This window comes from Pelophylax lessonae (genome assembly GCF_965119305.1).
Source record: "Pelophylax lessonae genome assembly, chromosome: 5".
Lineage (NCBI taxonomy): Eukaryota > Metazoa > Chordata > Amphibia > Anura > Ranidae > Pelophylax > Pelophylax lessonae.
Window position 1 is genome coordinate 168,201,710 of NC_138772.1, and position 19,528 is coordinate 168,221,237.

Here is a 19,528-nt window from a genome sequence, read left to right on the forward strand (position 1 = left end):
TTTATATATATAAAATATATAATAAACAAGATACTTTATTGGGGTACATTCCACCCTGTACTGCGATGCAGCGCACGACTACATTACAATACAGTTGCAATCACACAATAAATTCATTCACACTGCAGCATGATGCATAAGGCCAGCCATAGACAGCAATTTTGCAGGAAAGAAAATCACTCAATTCTCTTATCAACACAGACAATGTTGACAGGGGAATTCCTCCTGCAGATCGATAGATCAACTTCGGTACATTCAGCCTTCCCATACATGGTTCGAATCTCAGCCGGTTGCTGCTTAACTAGCCGAGATTCAAACCGTCTATGGTGGGCTTAGCTTGTTGTGCGGAGCAAAGCTCCCCCGATCTATCACATCATGCATGAAGCCACTTTCCCTGAAACAATTGTATGGTCCCTTATGTAACACAGAAATACCTAGCGGCACAATGTCAGATGTGCACTACCGGAGTTAGACCCCCTGTCCTACACGTCCTACATGGCATCACAACTAAAACAAACGATTCAACATTTCAAAAACAGTTCAACAAGCAACAGGTGTGATGGGGAATAAGAATGAGGCCTAAGGGAGGGGAAAAAGGCCCAAACTCTGTGCTAAACCATCAAACACCAAAAAAAAAGGTTTTTAATTATCTTTGGCACCCCTGATGAAGCTTTCTCGTTGGAGCGAAACATGCTGGGTTTTTTATTTTTTCTATTTTTGTTGGATGGTTGGCACATGGTTATCTGGGGTGACACCGATTCCCATATTGCTGTCAATATGTGGACACCTTTGGTCTCATAGAGATAGGAACAGAGTGCTACTAAGCAGAGGATGAAACAGTTGGCATGCTGGGCTTTAGGGAGAATAGATATTCCAATCAGTAGTCACTGTTTTCATAGTTTAGAGCTGAAGCCTTCTTTCAGTAAAACTGGGGCACAATTGCGTAGCCCTTTTTTTTATATGTCTGTAATATTGTTAATTCAGTCCAAAGGGCTTTATGTGCAGATATATATATATACCTATCTTTACAATTGGATAAAGAGTCTTTAAATCCAGATTCAAGCAATCTTGGAATGTTGAAAGTCATTTGGGGTCTTGGTGCCCCCCTTGTGAGTAACAGCACATATACACTCTGTATATTTTTAACAAGAATAACAAAAGTTATGTTTTAGCTTAGTGGCACTGATGAGTGGAAGTGCGCACCTCGTTCTTTGGAGTTGGAAGTCAAGCAGGCAGCTTTACACTGACATCTACATTTTCTTTTTTTTTGGGGGGGAATAGTTTTTATTAGACTTTTACGAATATGAAAAAAAAAAACAGTGCAATCAACGACAGCCATCTACAACCCCATGATAAATCTCACCAAGTCGGTGAGCCTATTTACCATATTCAATTGAGTATGCGTAAACAAAACCCAACCCCTCCCCTCTACCCAAATGTGCAACATTTCTATAAAGTGCATAATAAAAAGGACAATTGGCCCACTCATTTAGATACATCTAGATTACAGAGCATTGACTATATAAGACAGTGAGGCACCCTTGGCCAAGACTAAGACTCTAGAGTCCACATATAGCACAGACATCAGGACTATCACAGTAGTATCAAAGGAAAAAACTCAATCTAGCGTGTCTGTGATTGAAAGCCAACACTGCCATACATTTTGAAACTTTTTGTGGGAAGCCCCTGCTCAAGTACGTGGCTTTATAGAGTTGGCAGAACCTTGTTAACGATCCCCTTCCAAAAAAGTCACAAGGGGGCTTCTGGTTTCTTCCATCACAACAAGATGGCCTTACGAGCATAAAAAAAGTGTAATTGAGAGGAGAGCCCTTTGTGCCCTGTGTGGCGATTTCTCCTCCACCAGGCCCAGCAGGCATACCGAAATGCTCAAGGGGACTGTAAGGCAGAGCAGGCCATGAAGGGTGCTGGTGACTCCCGTCCAGAACTCGCATATCGGCTGACAGTGCCAGGACATCTACATTTGTAATATAAGATAACCTGGATTACCTTTTTAACTGTTTGTACTTCCTAGGCTTACTTGTAGTCCTGTCATGAATGTGGACCAGAGGATGAGATGCAGTAATAGCAGATATTATGCATACAGAGTGCAAGAATTAAAACCTATCCATATTACCTCTCTAATAAAGTAGTAAATGATCAATCTTATGTTTTAATTTTTTATCCTGTTTAAAAATTTTTAACAACCACGTTTTCTCCTTCCCTCCTATTTCAGTACATTAAGCTGATTGTTTACAGCACATCCAGCTTGCAGTTGGGTAAGGAATATTAGGAATTGGTACAGTTTAATCATTTTCTTTTTTTTTTTTTACAGCACGCACTATTAGCTCTGAAGTGTATCTTGGCCTTTGTGATTCCTGACCAGCCATACGACATCCGGATAAAATTAGCCAGGCTGGAATTTGAGTCCCTGGAAGCTCTGAAAGAGAAACAGGTAAGAGAAAAAAATATACAAAATGAAAGGCATGTTAAAGTATCAGGAAAACAAGATAAGGAGTTTGAATCTTTATATTAGAAGTCCACTCTAACACTAAAATCTGTAAATCTACAGGCATCCATGATCTAAGACTAATCGATCTAGCCCTGTAAAAAAATAAATCTTTATACATACCTTTTCTGAAGCCGCTGCCGTCCGGTCTCCAGGGGCGGAAGCTCTGCAGAGGAGACAGCCCACAACGGCTGGGAAATGAACGAGAAGTGACGTCACCCATAGTTACTATCGGGCTTCCGTTGTCGGCTGACTCTTCTGCACCCGCCTCCACAGTGAACCTGCCGCTGACAGCTCAGCATGGGACTGGACCGGAAGGGCCTTCAGAAAAGGTATGTATAGGAATTTCTTCTTTACAGGGTTATACTTAGTTTGTGGATGCCTGTAAATTTAGAGATTTTAGCATTAAGGTGGACTTCTACTTTAATGGCCTCATGCCTTGGACATGCTTTGTCCAGACATTTAGAATGGAACCTTTTTTTCTGGACCTTTCAGTTATGGAATGTGATTTATATGTAATTTAAAGTGATTTTCAGTCTTTGTTACAATGAGAAATATTCATACTTGTAATTAAAATTTCCAAAGACCAGTTCTAAAGTATCCAGCTCTAGACTAGCAAAAACACACCTTTCTACCTTAGGGATCAAACAATCAGGACTGACTTATCAAAATAGAGACAGCTGGGAAATTATTTATTTAGCAAAAGGAGAGTCAGATTATCAGCTCATTGGGACAATCAGGATAATTATTAATGTGAGTTACAAAAAGCCACCTCCAATGAAAAGTAAAATAACCCTTTAGGCTCTGGAACAATCCAATGGAATGGTTCAAATCTAGAGGAATGTTAAGGTTGGCATAATTTGTTCATGATATTTTTGTAATTAGTGTAGTATTGTAATTAGGCACCTGGTTATGTTACTGAAAAATGTCAACAGCCTCAGCTTGTGATTCATCTGGGTTGTATATTTTTAGCAGTAATATGAATGAACAGAACATATTTGACATTTTTGAAAATCTGAAATTTGGAGGTGCAGGTGAAAATTCCCTACTGTTATAATTATTATTGATCAATTATTAGGGGCCTCATCTTTAATGACACTGTTTAACTCAATACAATACAGATATATATTTATTGGGTGTGTTCCTGCTATGAGTCTCTATAAGGTGTGCCACATCCCTAATATCATATATTGACAAAAAATTCCCCTAGGGGTGGGACTTTATAGGCACAATAGTATAAAATAGAACATATATGTATAAAAGATTTATATTTATTGAGTACACATAGAAAAAAATACAACAATAGTTGGTATATGCATTAAAAACAAGCAATGCAAGCACACTGTGTGTATGATGAAAACAGAACCTCAATCAACAGGACCAGATATCCGACGCGTTTCGAGGTTTTTATGACCCCTTCGTCAGGGATAATACTGGCATCCTATCTGTAAGTGTTAAAAAAAACCTATATAATATATGACATTTTAACAAGAAAGCATTTGCAACTAGAATATCATATGTAGAAAGTTTACAGATGATTGGTACACTTACATGGTTGGTTTTCACAAATACAAGGGAGCTTGCAGGTTTAAAAACAGGGAATAGAGGAGCTACGACCCAAACAATGCCATGTGTTCAGTGATGAGAGTTTTTTCTCCTTATTATGTATATCATACAGGAGGTGGGAAAAGAAGACTAGTGGCCACAGTGTCTCCTAATTCAGGGCAGCTGGAGTCCAATTGTTGCTTAGCGGGATGGGACTGGCATAAGCCTGTCCAAGCTGTAGAAATCAAAACAAAGGAAGATGTAGATTCCATAGGATATATAGAATTGTGTATTTTATAGCAAAAGTAAATATAGATTTCTCTATCGCTCATTGACAGATGTAGTCCTCGGTGATACAGCACCTTCGGGTTATGTTGCCTCCACAGGAGTAGGACTAGACAGGAAATGAAAAATGCTCTGGCCACACCCCAGGGGCAGTCCCCGAGGGTATATCCTCTCTCTCTCTGCCACAGCAAATCAGTTTTTTTCTGTCTAGTCAGGAGTAAGGACCTAGATACCTTGCTGGGATCTTCGGTCCTGGCAGGATTTTTTTCTTAGAAAAGAATTTTTTAAGACAGCTTTTTTTCTCCAGTGTTCCTGTGAGATCTTCAAGCAAGAAAGCTGAACTGGGCGACGGGCGGGATGTTGAGATCCAGTGGTCACCCCAGTTCAGCCTACGAGCGCGTGCAGGCCATAGCTCCGCGCTGGGTCGGCCGCGACATAGTCCCACTGGACGGGGACTGACCCTGCGAGTTAAACGTCTCGCTGAAACGCCAAAGACCATGAGTCACGGCGTCCGTATTGGTCGACAGCCCTCCTACCTCGGTGGAGAGGGGTACTGTCAGGAGTTGGCGCCCACCTGGTTCCGGTATGGTGAGTAGTATGTTCCCCCTTTCCCCCTGACGGGTCTTGTGGTGAACGCGGGCCCCTCTCTGTAATGGTAAGGATGGGTTGCCCTCTATCCTACAACATGTCACAGATCCCCCTAATTGAGTGTGATTTTTGTGTACAAAAAGCCAGGAGGCTTGGTTTGGGAGCTGACAATCTAATTGTAAAAATGTGTAAATGATTGTAGTCAGTGGCAGTACTAGAACTTTACTGTGATAGTATAAGGTATCCTACCTGTCAGTAGCCACAGGGCGATGTCTATACATGTATACTGCATTCCAGATCATTCCTCCAGCTAAGCAGATGCCTCCCGACGGCCACGGACCGCATACGGCCCGCTAGGATCCGGTACCTCCGACCACGCTGACCACCTTGAGGGTGAAGGGTTGTGAGGCCGAGATCCTTCTGCAGACATGTAGATCGCACGAGGCCGCCATTTTGGTGTAGCCTCGTGTCTCCAGCATGGGGGCGGCCATGTTTGAGGTGACTCAAACACCTCATGGAGCCAGGGGGAGGAGCCGGCAGGCGTGTTAAGGGGCGGAGCCGCCTCTTTTACCCAGGAAATAGGGCCAAAGACTTCCTGTCTGTAACAAGACAAGCACTGAGCAAGCTGATGAAAACTTCTGTGCATCAGGGATGAGCCTTGGGGTCTGTCTCTCTCTCTCTGTGGGGTCCAAAAAGGCAGGTAACACTGAGGGGCGCTGTTGCGACTGGGAGACACAAAAAAAAAAAAAAAAGTTTTTTTTTTACTTTGTCATTTTTTGTCGCTGGCAAGTGTCTTGTATAATCATTGACCCTGCCGCATAGGTATCCCCACCTGATCCCCTCAAGGTGGCCGCAGGACCCTTCAGTACCCCACTTGTTTTTAATGCATTATCAGCAGTTTTGGAGTCTTTGGTATCCCGGGTGGAGGTGGCCTGTCAGGGACGGGGATCAAGAAGCGACCCCCGCCTACCCCTATTGTTTATCAGATACTTCAGATACGGATTCGGAACTGGTCAATGCAGTTGCAGGTCCCTCTTAGGGGGCTGTTGTCTCAGGTAATATCTCCTCAGCAGTGAGGAGCACGTTTCTGCCTCCGCCATAGCACAAGAGTGGTGGATGCACTAGTTGTGTCCGTCCGGGAAACCTTTAGTCTTGAGGTTACACCGGCAGAGGTAGCTGAAACTGAGATTCCTTTTTTGGTTCTTGTTAGCCTACCAAAAGGGCGAAGGATTTTCCTTTACCCAAATGGGGTCGTTTAGAAACGAACCCCTGTTATTTCCAAACGCATGGCTAGGTGCTATCCGTTTTGAGGAATTCCTCTTTATAGGATAGACGGTACCACCTGCTGTCTTGCCACAGACTGTTAGGATAAAAAGACCTCGTAACTAACGAGGACCTTCCTTTTCTGCTCATATAGAGTTGTTCGTTCCGCGAGGGCGGGCGATAAGGCGAAACCCTCCAAAGCCCCTTTAGAGGGGTTTCAAAGGGCGCTGGTCGGGTAAACAAAGAGTCCGGCTCAGCCAAGCCTGAAGAATATAGCCTGATGCGCCCCTACCCATCTCTGGGGTGGGGGGGGGGATGTCTTTACCGGTTTCTGGAAGACACAGGATCGAGTTTCGATCACTTCCACCGGTGCGATTCTTCCCTTCTAACATTGAACGGTTTCAGGGGTTCTATTCGAACCTATTCACAATGCCCAGGAAAGAGGGCAAGGTGCGTCCAAATCTGGACTTGGGAAGAAATAGAGTCCATCCGTACAGTGGTGGCCTCCCTGCATCAAAGAGATTTCCTGGCATCCATAGACATATAGGATGCCTATCTTTATATCCCCATCATCGCAGGACATCAGCGTTTTTTCGCTTTCCCAAAGATCATCCCTGGTTCCCACCAGGAGACTGAACTATCTGGGCCTAAGGTTGGATACATCCTGGGCAAGAGAGTTTCTCCTTGCTGGGAAACTCCAGAAGGTTCAGTCAACGATTCGGATGTTGCTGTCCGTCAATTGGCTGGGACTGATGGTGGCCTTCTTAGAGGCAGTACCGTATACCCAGTCTCATACCCGAATTCTCCTGAAGGAGATTCTTTTTTAATGGAATCAGAATTCCGATTCCCTGGACAATCGGATCCGGTTGAGCGAGCGGACCAGGAAGTCTCCGATGCTCAACCAGGGGAAGTCATTTCTTCCGATAGTATCCAGATTACCAATAAGGGTATCGGAACTGAGAGCGATCAGATTTTGTCTGATTTACTGGATCGAGCAGCTCTAGAGCAGCCCGATTCGGATCCAATCGCATATGGCCTCTTCATCCAGAGGTTTTTCCCTAGCTGTCCCTTCATTGGGACATTCCGGATGTGGATCTGTTGGCACCTTGGCCTAACAGGAAGGTGCGGAGGTTTGTAGCTCGCGCCACAATCCTCTAGCGGACGCAGCAGAAACGCTGATCGCCCCGTGGGGGCAGTATCAGCTACGGCATGCCTTCCATCCTCTCAAGTTGCTGCGGGAACTTCTTCGCAGGATAGAGGTGGAGGGAATTCCAGTTATTCTGGAAATTCCGGATTGACCTCGTCGAGCCTGGTACGCCGACTTGGCGAGGCTAGTCGCGGACGCTCCTTGGAGACTTCCTCTCAGGGAGGATTTGCGGTCTCAGGGACCGATCTTCCATCTTGCTTTACAGTCGCTGGCTTAATGGCCTGGCCATTGAGACCCAGGTACTGAAGGACAAGGGAGTGTCAGCTTCAGTTATTCCTACCTCCAGTTAAAGCAAGGAAAGCGACTTCCAGCACATGGAAGTCTTCTATTGCATGGTGTGAATCTATTGGATTTCCCCCACAGACCTATTCGGTGACCCGAATTTTGGTCTGTCTGCAACAAGGGGTTGAGCAGAAACTATCCTTGAGCACGATCAAGGGTCAGGTTTTCGGCGTTAGCAATCTTCTTTCAAGAAACCTTTGGCTAATCATTCCTTGGTGCGGAATTTCATCCAGGGGGTGCGACATCTGGCTCCGCCAGTGTGCGCACCCTTACCGCCTGGTATCTTAATTTAGTGTGGTCGGTTCTTCAGAAACTTCTCTTTGAAGATATTAGGGAGATTCCCTTGCTTACATTCCCAGAAGGTGGCCTTCTTGGTGGCCATTACTTCTGTACGCAGGGTGTCAGAACTGGCCGCATTATCCTGTCGTTCCCCAGATCTGGTGGTTCATAGGGATAAGGTGGTTCTTCTTCCGAATCCATCCTTCCTTCCTAAAGTGGTTTTCGTAAGACGGACTCACTTTTTGTGATCACGGATAGCCCTTGAAGGGGGTTGCCTGTGTCTGCCGCGACCATATCTACATGGATCAGTCAGACAGTGGTACAGGCTTATTCTATTAAGGGTCGGAATCCTCCGTTCCCTGTTAGGGCGCACTTCACTCGAGCGCTCAGTTCTTCCTGGGCCTTTCGCCATCAGGCGTCAGTGGTCCAGGTATGTAAAGCGGCCACCTGGTCGTCGGTACATACCTTTACAAAATTTTATAAAATTGATGTGATGGCATCGGCGGATGCCTCATTTGGTCGCAAGGTTTTGCAGGCCGCAATTTGAGGAGACCGGTGGTCTACCTCGAGGGTTTTTTTCTGTTTGAAAATTTTTTTGTTGAGTCTCATCATTAAGGATGAGCATTGTAAACTTCTAGTTGGCACCGGTTGGCCCTTCTAGATTTGGATTTGATTTCCATTTTCCCACCCCTCATTTGTGATACTGCTCTGGGACTTCCCGAAGGTGCTGTATCACCGAGGACTACGTCTGTCAATGAGCGATAGAGAAAAATGGATTTTTGTAAAATCTTACCGTAAAATCCTTTTCTCTTAGCTCATTGACAGACGTAGTACCCGCCCCTCTGTTTTTGAGTTGGGTTGGGTTAAATTCTCTAAGCACTGCTTTTGTGACATAACTGATTTGCTGTGGCAGAGAGAGAGAGGATATACCCTCGGGGACTGCCCCTGGGGTGTGGCCAGAGCATTTTTCATTTCCTGTCTAGTCCTACTCCTGTGGAGGCAACATAACCCGAAGGTGCTGTATCACCGAGGACTACGTCTGTCAATGAGCTAAGAGAAAAGGATTTTACGGTAAGATTTTACAAAAATCCATTTTTTGCCAAAAGGGGCAAAAACAACATGCACCTCTATATCCAAAATTCTGTGAGACTGATGATGTTTGTATGATTTACTATTAAAATGCATGATTGTTAGAGAAAAAAAAAAAAATATATGCAAACAAATCAGTCAATGTAATCTATTTATTTATCTTTTTAGTTTGATGCATTTATGTGTATCTAGCTTTAATTACATTGACTGATTTGTTTGCATATAATTTTTTTTTTTTTTTTTTCTCTAACAATCATGCAAATCTTTTATACATATATGTTCTATTTTATACTATTGTGCCTATAAAGTCCCACCCCTAGGGGAATTTTTTGTCAATACAGATATATACAGCTTTTCCATATTCCATATTCAAGTTGCCAATAGCAGAGTGTATGTCTACGCATGTCTATGTATTTGAATAGAATGAAAAAGGGGTTCCTTATAAGGATTTTAATACTCTGCAGAACTCTATTAGAAGACTGTAATTTTACCAGTTAGGAAGCAAGTGAAAATCTGGAAAAGGGACAACCATATTTCTGTTTGTGCTGCTTTTGGAGATTTTGTCCAATTCCTGTCTGGTGAAATTGTTAGCAGGATAGGTAGTGAGGGTAAATCTCTCTAAAAAAAAGCCCCAGAGAGCAGTAAAAATCGGAAAGAGATTCTAATCATTCTCATTCTATCCAATACAAAAAAAAAAGCAAGAAAATGCCATTTTTGGAAGGTTACAGTCAGTACAGTTCAGGCTCCCTAAATGTATCTGGTAAGAATCCTTAAAATCCAGATAAAGTCAAGGCCTTGTTCACACTAGCATTGTGAAACCTGTATATATATGCATTTAGAAGACACTTCAAAATGCATGTAATGATTTTTTATTGGTGTCATTTACATTGTGGGTTTACCTGCATTTAAATGAGAAGTAAGGGATTTTTTTTTTTAATAACCCTACTTAACTTGGTGGATGTAGCATCGATCAGATGCTGCATCTGTCCACTGTCGGCTCTAAGGCTGTGAACCGGGCGATCAAAGACTGCTGATCGCTCAGTTCTAAGAGCTCCAAGAGTAGAGAGCTGGTGACTGTAACCTGAGAGGGTGAGCTGGGTGGCGGTCCAGGCATGTGGGCAGATCCCGACCATATTGTCATGATCTTGCCCCAGCCTGGACTGGCTCTGTGACGTAAGCCAACAGTGGGCTTCAGCTCGGTGTCTGCTGAAAATGGGTCACAGGAGGGCAGAACAAATTGCACTCCTGTGATTCACAGGAGAAGTACAGCCAAACGAGCTTGCAGTCAGTCAGTTTAGAGAAAATATAATTCTTCGTGTCCAGAATCTGATAAGACACTCTAAACGCACGTAAACACAGCTAAAGCAGGAACATCTAAATGCAGGAAAAAGTAATCTGGGAAACCAAAAATTTGTTTATGCTTCACAAATTACTTCTGCATTTACAACATCTAAACGTAGGAGCGGCAGTGTGAATGAGGACACACAATGCAAATGATGTTCGGTGTTTTAAAGTTCGTTTTATTTCTAAAGCAGTTATATCCTGAGTAGAAAAGTAATTTCCCTGCAGAGAGGGAACCTTGCTTTCTGTGGGTAAGCAGTGGTCTATCTGCAGAGGTCCTACACGCCCCCTTCTAATTCAGACGTTTAGCTTCTGAATCAGCAAAGCTCATATATCTCACTGATTACAGAGCTCTGTCACAGGGAACATGTTGTAGGACCTCTCCAGAGAATTTAATGCTTCCCCACAGGGAATTAGGGTCTTTCTCTGTAGCTTGCTGGTGAGGGTTAGGCTTTTCCACTCAGCCTGCAGCTGCTTTGGAAATAAAACAAACTGTAAGACATTGAATAGTTTTAGTTTTGATGCACCTGGAATGTATTTAATTTTTTTGGTCGCCTGACAAGTAGCGGTCCATGCTGTGCTATGGAACTGTTCTGAGTCGCTCTGACTTAGAAAAAGGTTCCTGCACCTTTTTTTTTTTTTGCAAAGTCAGAGCGACTTGCATTGACTTCCATTATGTGAAGTCGTTGCAAGCCGCGCCAAAGTCGCGGTGCACGGGCGACTTATTTAGTCGCCCGAAGTCGGGTCGGATCAGTGACCAGTATCTTTTAATAGACTCAGTCTTTTAGTCAGCAAACAGGTTTGCTTTAACACCCCATCTTTAACAGCTTATACTTACCCTTTGTTTACTGCATGGTGCACCATTCACTGCTGGAAGCTGACGGAAATACAGTACCTTGTACTTCCAGGAATGGAGGAGCATTTGACTTACCTCATGTAATAGCTCTGCAGCAATGTTGTGCTGTCACATGAGGGGATCATAGTCTTATGTAAGATGTGACTCAAAGCTTACACAGGGATTTCCTTTTGCTCTATTGGCTGAACAGACTAATGGAAGATGAAAGAAAGTGTATGTTGCTGGTGGTGGTCTGCATTAGTGTTCATGTGTACACTGTTGCTCCTAAACTGATGTTTTTGGGGCTTTGGGCATTTTGCCCCTGAACTCCCCTCTATAAAAGCCTATGTGTCCATGCAACGTAGGGGTTGTTTTACTAAAAGTGGAGAGTGCAAAATCTGGCGAAGCTCTGCATAGAAACCAGTCCGTTTCCAGGTTTTGTTGTCAAAGCTTAATTCAACAAGCTGAAATTAGAGTATGCGCTTTCCAGTTTTAGTAAATCAACCTCATAGGCTTTTACCAAATTTTTGGAGCAGGAGAAATTAGAGACAGCCAAAGCTCCTCTCCTGAATGCAGAAGAATCAAAGCTTTTGGGTCTAAAAACTGCTAAACTTGGCTAAACACATCTAGATGCAGATCATTTTAATGGCCAGAATAAATTGCAATTGTGGCCAATAAAATAAGTTCCCAAAAGCACCTAAACACATTTGAAAAATTGAATCCCAGGTAGATTTTTTTTCCTTTCAGGAGAAACAGCGATTACATCAAACCAGAGTGCAGGAGGCCTTAACCACTTGCCGACCGCCGCACGACTATTTACGTTGGCAGTCAGCCCCTCAGAGGCAAAGCGACGTAGGGCTACGTCGCTAGCCTGTGAGGCTCTAGGGAGCGAGCGCGCGCCGCCGGAGGCGCGCTCCCACTCCCGCGCGGTCACAGACCCCCCCCCCCGCGCGTGTGCCCAGCGGACCCGATGTCCGCCGAGCACTCGCGATCTTCCATTACACAAAGCCGCCTGTAATTCTTCCCTGTGTAAGAATGGAGATCACACGGTTCTACTATGTAGGACCGTTGATCTCTGTTCTTACACTAGTAGCCACAGCCAATCACAGTTAGAAACACGCCCCTAGGGACACACTTAACCCCTCCCTCTCCAATAAAGTTAACTCCTTCACTGCCAGTGTCATTTTTACAGTAACAGTGCATATGTATAGCACTGATTACTGCAGTAATGTCACTGGTAACCCCAAAAGTGTCAAAAATGTCAGTCAAGGGTCCGATCTGTCTGCCGCAATGTCACAGTCCTGCAAAAAAAAAAAAACGCAGATCGCCGCCATTACGCGTTAAAAAAAAAAACAACAAAAATTACAAAAATCTTTCCCTTTGTTAGTAAACGCAATAACTTTTGCGCAAACCAATCAAAATACGCTTTTTGCGATTTTTTTTTTTTTTTTTACCAAACATATGGTAAAAAAAAAAATGGCCCAAAATGTTAAAAAATTTAGATTTTTACATTTTTTTGGGGGGGAATTTCATATAAAAAAAATTTGAAAAATATTGTTATTTTTGCAAAATTGTTACTCTTTTTTTGTTTATAGCGCATGATCAAAAAATCGCACAGGTGATCAAATACCACCAAAAGAAAGCTCTGTTTGTGGGAAATAGGACGTCAAATTCGTTTAGGTACAGCGTTGCACGACCGCGCAATTGTTCGTTAAAGCCACGCAGTGCCGAATAGCAAAATAGGCCCTGGTCAGGAAGGGGGTAAAATCTTCCGGGGCTTAAGTGGTTAAAGTGAACATGTTACAGGGCCTTGTATGGTACAAACTCATACATGTTTTTTTAAGTAAAAGAAAGGCCTTCATTTGGTATGTTCACAAATATAGGCAAAAAATATTTATTTATAAGAGCAGTACACATTTACATGTACATTCCAAATTTGGGTTCAGTCCTGTGCAGCAGCTTTTTTAATGTAAACACATACCGCAGATACATTGGAGTTTAATGCTGCAGGGGACACCCACACCTGAGGCCATTAATATCTTCAGTACTGCCTTCATTATTTGCAATCTGTCACATGCTTCCAGCTAAAAACTGCTAGTGTGAGCAAGGGTACATATTGGTACGATTGTCCCTTACCACTCCACTAGTTTTTATGGTAGAATATGCACTAAATGTCAAAAATCGGTTTTAATTGTACCAACACAATCTAGTGATTTCACTAAAATTACCGTTTTTTTTATTCTAACTTTTCTTGTGGTTTTCTAGCAAGTAAAGCTGTCTTGCGAATCACTCAATGAAAGCACTCCGGAGAAAGACAACCTGTTTATTGATGAAAACTAGAGAAGTAAGAAGATAAAAGAAAGTATTTCATTGTGCAATGCAATACCTGTCCACTGCTGCCTATACCAAAGCGCCATTGGCTTTGCTGGATGAAGCGATTTACTGTATCACCTCTACATGTCTTATCTTCTATCTCTGTAATGTAAATGGTTATATGCATGGTGTAAGAGATGTCTGCTGTACTTTTATTTTGTTTGGATTGTATATAGAAAGTGTATTGGACTCTGATTAACTGGTGGGTAATCAGGGGAAATTTAATCCAGCTAAAGCTGGATTGCATACGTGCAATACAGGTACTTTGTTTTATATATGAGGTGATTGTTTACTCATCCCTAATATTTTATACTGTATATCATTCAGGTTTACAAGTAGATATTCAGCTGATTTATTCTTACAGAGGTATTTAAATGTAAATGCACTATACCCTTTTACCCACTTTAGGCCCCTTTCAGACAAACGTTCCAATCATGTCCACTTGTCAGTTTTTCAGCCAGACCCTCTCGGAAGGTTTATTCATCCCTAAGGACAGGCGGGTCCGTTTATACTCACCTACCTCCAGGTCCGATCAAGCCCACTAACAAAATGGGAGAGGACTCCATCCTCTTCTGTTTAGGTGAATCAGAGGTAACCGTGTGTAAACGGACAGCGGGATTCATTCACTCCTGGCTGCCCATATAATAATCTGAGCTCTGCCCGTGTTGGCTCTGCAGATACTGAGCAGACATAAATGTATCATCTGGCCACTCTGCTCTTATCAGCAGGAGAATAGGCTCACAGATCCCCTGCTGATTACAATGGAATCTGCCCTTGGGTTCCTTTCTCATGGTCATCAGTTCACTCACGTTTTTTGCTTAAAATGTTACTAAATCCACAACAGTAAAATCAGTCTGCATATGCAGTAAAGCACGCTTGTTATACTCACTGTGGAACCTAAGGGGTTACTCCTTTGCATTGTGTATAAAGGCTGTTTGATCCTGTCTTCTCTGATCCTCCTTCTTTCACGGTTTCCAAAAAATAACCTGATATTTACAGAGCCAGGGGGCGGCTGCTCAGTTTGGTGTGTATTGCTAGAAAGTTTTTTCTTGGGAGGTACATGTGATCAGCACAGGGCCAATCAGCACTGTCCAGACAGAGGATCAGGAGAGAATGAAAACTCCTCCTACAAGCTTTACTAGGAACTGATACAAGTCACAAGGTTACAATATACTGCTGTTGAGAAAGGGTATTTATCTATTTATATTTACTAAAATAATTGCATTTCCATATTCTGTGTACTGTGGGAGACCAGATATAGGGAATGTAGGCTCCTGGGTTTAGTAACACTTTAAGAAAAAACTGATGAACGCAGATTCAGTTTACATTAGTTTGCATATCCATGTTCAGTTCAGTTTACATCCGTTTTTTTTATTCCGTTTATTTTAGTTATTGCAGAAAGCAATACTAGATGACAAAAGTATAAACAAAAATATTTCTTACCTAAAAATGGGCTTAAACGGATGGTATCCGTTTACATCAATTCAGATCTGTCTAAACGTAAAAGGACATGGATGTAAACAGATGATCATCCATTTACATCTGCTCGCCCATAGACATACATTGTGGTTCAGCCTGGATTCGATCCAAAAACGGACAGACAAATCCAGACTGAACTCAAAGGGCCCTTTAAATTCAAAGAACAACAAACGTGGAAGAATGTAAAAATAAGTCACTTCCAATTTCCCTAATAGTAGTTCTAGCTGACATATAATGATTGTTCTGTATTTTGTAAAATGACATAGAGCCAAACGATACCAATCAGTATTGTGTGTTTACTGGATTTGATATGGTCAGAAATGCTAATATCATTTAAACTAAAAGTACAATAAAATGTCAGCTTAGTAATCTGGATATTGGGGGAAAAGGAAGTTGAAAAAGAAAAATCCATTAACACTTTCTAATGAAAACCAATGTATCTATTTTGTATGTTGTGTTCTAGTACAGCATTGGAGAACACATATTTAGACTTTTTCAGATAAGAAACTTGTCTCAATGTATTGTGTCTTGCATTCCCCCAATATCCTGTCAAACGGACGTGTTGGGGGACTATATTAAAAAATATACTGCATGCAGAGTCAAAAAACAGTAGGGTTGATTTACTAAAACTGGAGAGTGAAAATCTGTTGGTGTATGGTAGCCAATCAGCTTTTAACTTAACCTCCCTGGCGGTATGATTCTTTTGGATTTTAGGTGCTGAAAGCGGTACCATTATTTTAGGTGCTGAAAGCATGTAATTCTTGTGAATGAGCAGCCCAAACCAACTGTATACATTTATTATACATATTATATATATATATATATATATATATATATATATGTATACATATATTATGTATACATATTATATATATATATATATATATATATATATATATATATATATATATATATATATATATATATATAATGTATACAGTTGGTTTGGGCTGCTCATTCACAAGAATTACGTGTATATATATATATATATATATATATATATATATATATATATATATATATATATAATATGTGTGTGTGTGTGTGTGTGTATATATATATATATATATATATATATACTGTATATATATATGTATATATATATATATACATATATTTACATAAAAAGTATAGTAAAACTGCAGGAAAGGGCACTGGGGGGTAATGTAATGTGATTTTATTTTATTTTGAATGATATCAGTGTGTTTGGTGCATTTTACATTCGAATTTGCTGCCGGTTCCACCCCCCGGCGGACGTCACGCCGCCGGAGACGGAAGCCGGGGCTCGCAGACGATCGGGAGAGAGCTCCGCCGCTGCACACCGCTCGCAGTCTTCGCTGGATCCCGGAGAAAAGGTAAGTAAAACCTCCTCCAGCATCCAGCGATCTTCTTAGCGCTACCCCGAGTGTGACTCGGGGTTACCGCTTTTGGCACTAAAATCTTACCCTGAGTCACACCCGGGAATACCGCTAGGAAGGTTAAGGGCTCTTTCAAACAGGTGGACCATTCAGATCCGCCTGTCCGTTTTTTTGGCGGATCTGAACGGTCCTCCATGCATCCCTATGGGGCAGTGGAGACATGTCCGCTTACATCCGATCCGTCAAATATGGACGGATGGAAACTCTATTTTCCATCCGTCCATCAGATCAGATGGAATTGGATGAGAACGGACCGACGGTCCGTTCCCATCCGATTCCCCCATAGAGATGTATGGGGAACTGACAGCTGTGTCTCTGCGGAGAACAGCTGTCATCCTCCTGCTCAGCGGGGGATTGGCGGATCGATCCCCCGCTGAGATAAACGGAGTCCGTCCGACGGACGGGCTGTGTGAAAGAGCCCTAACTTGTTCAATTAAGCTTTGACAATAAAACCTGGAAGCTGATTGGTTTCTATGCAGAGCTGCAATGGATTTTGCACTCTCCAGTTTTAGTAAATCAACTCCATTGTACCTCGTGGCAGTTAGAAAAGCTGTACCATGGAACTGAATGACAAGTTCCTGGATCCTCTTATGCAATGTTCCAGAAGGATCTATGAATATGTATTGCAGTGCATTATTACTAACACTAAACCACTGTTGAAAATATTTAGACATACTTTTAAATTAACCGTTTTCTTTAGGACCCATTCACACCAGGAACTGCGTTTGAATCGCACAGGAACACTGTTGATTCACTTGTAGTTCTGTGCAGTGCGATTTCAGCCCATTCATTTTGAATGGGCTGAAATCAAACCACACCAAAAGTAGTGCATGCACTACTTTTGGAAATGCACTGCAAACGGATCGCATGGTACTTTTTGTACATGTGATCCAGTGCGGGCAAACACACTACAATTATGACCTGATTTTGGGGGTGTCATGAACTTTGTACTGACACCCAGGGCAGTGTGGGAAACTGGCGTGGAACATGGGTCCACTATCTAGTGTGAATAGCCAAAAAAAACTGTTTTATTGGGTATTTGTTCCTAGGTATGCATACCTTGTCCCTTCCATAATACAGTAACACAAAGGGGGAAATTTACTAAAACTGGAGAATGCAAAATCTGCATAGAAACCAATCAGCTTCCAGATTTTTTTGTCAAAGCTTAATTGAACAAGCAGAAGTTAGAAGCTGATTGGCTACCATGCATAGCTGCACCAGATTGTTTTACTCTCCAGTTTTAGTAAATTAACCCCAAAGACACTGCAAACATAAATTGTATTAAAATAATAACCACTAATACCCAATACTAGTAATGCTTTCTAATTTTGAATATAGCTTTGTTTACTTTATGCAAATTTAAGCATGGGAGAGGGTTGTATATAAAAATTGTATGTTATCTGACTTTGGGTTTGTTTGTGTCGATTAAACAAATGCAGCTTGATTTCAGATGTATACCGCTTGCATTTGAGACTGGTCTGAGATGTTTTTGAGATCATTTAAAATACATTGACAGGTGCTTTGACCTGCTTCCAAGCTACATTAGCCAGCTTCGAGCTGTTTTTGCATTTCTGTAGACTTGTGGGGGGGGGGGGGGGGGCAATTCTGACACAAACACAGGCTATAGGTGGGTTCAACATATAAGCCTTGTCTGAACTTTGTGCACAGAATCAAATATTTTACCATCCTTTTGGTATCCAAAGACTTATCCTAAAGGCTGCTTGGCTTGTAGTATGTAGCTCAGCTTTTTAAGACACTCATAAATAGAAATTAAGAGATTCTCCGAAATCTCGTTAACTAGCAATTTGCTGAATCTGGCCCTGCAGTTTTTTTTTATCAGTGTTAGAAATTGTGCTGGATTTTTTTAGTTTTTATATTTTTTTTAATGGAAAAAAAAAAATCAACCTGTTCAATAAAATTGAACCTGGAAAAGGCAAGAGTTCCATGAAGTTACATTCCTTGCTGTAAAGGGATTCAAACCTCCTAACTCTCATTTCCACAGAATCTCATCTTATTTGAATGACCGCTGTTTATGGCATATTTACATAATATATATACATTGATATTTTGTAGTAATCTACTGTTGTCAAGACCAGAATCTAAACTCAGGACCTCTGCTGTGTCAGGTAGTAGCTCTTCTTCCTGAGCCACCCAAAATTCTGGACAGTGCCTTGCCAGATCCCTCGGATAAGCATACTTTCTATCTTGATTCTAGTGAACCTTAAACCCCTTGCTACTCCTATGAATGTCCTATTTAAGCCATGCCTCTGCACTTCCTATTTGCCAGATTATTGTGCTCTTCTCCAGCCAATTTCTTTCTCCTTATGTACCTGCTGCCCTCCACATCATCTTTCTCATTGTTACAAACCTTTGACTTGTTCCTCGACTATGCTTCAGCTTGATCCTAACCTGCAACTATCTGTTGCTGCCCTTTGGCTTATTCCTCGAATGTGCTTCATCTTGATCCTAACCTGCGAGCACTTATTACCAACCTTTGGCTTGTTTAGTGACCACGCTTCTGCTTGATCCCTACCTGCTGCATTTTCTACTACACCTTGGCTTGCTCAACTCCTGGTGGGGCTACACTAAGGACCACAACCTGGCACTAGCAGGCACCAAAACCCATCTCCGCCATCAGGAGCTCTGGTGAAGAATTTGTGCGACTAAGGTGCCTGCATCACCAACCAGGGGAACCTGCTTGTGTATTTATCCTGCTTGTTTCTGTGTGAGCCTTTCCACTGCTATAGTCACTGGCCTCCAAGCCTGACCCCTGTTCATGACAACTTTTATATAAATGTGGTTACAGTATATAATCCACAAGAATATTCACTGTGCATAAACAACGTTTGCCTATGTGAATATTATTAATGTGAAATATATTTAAATCCAACACAAAACGTAGTGAATTAAATTAAGTTACTTCCGATGTAAAAAGTCTTCTCAACATGCAGACTTATGCCATGTAATGTCCGCAATAAATGGTAATCACTCTGTGTAAACCCAATCACCACGTGAAAAAAGTGAAGTGAAGATCCCCA

At 42.0% G+C, this 19,528-nt stretch overlaps 1 protein-coding gene across 1 annotated transcript in view; it reads left to right on the top strand.

The window, feature by feature from the left end:
- The window catches only part of ANO10 (anoctamin 10), a 164,381-nt gene extending 150,231 nt beyond the window's left edge, over positions 1–14,150 (top strand). The window contains exons 12-13 of the mRNA XM_082259710.1: positions 2,333–2,452; positions 13,486–14,150. Coding sequence (XP_082115836.1) covers positions 2,333–2,452; positions 13,486–13,560 — 195 coding nt within the window. The 3' untranslated portion in view covers positions 13,561–14,150. The remainder of the gene's footprint in view (positions 1–2,332; positions 2,453–13,485) is intronic.
- Positions 14,151–19,528: the final 5,378 nt, after the last annotated feature.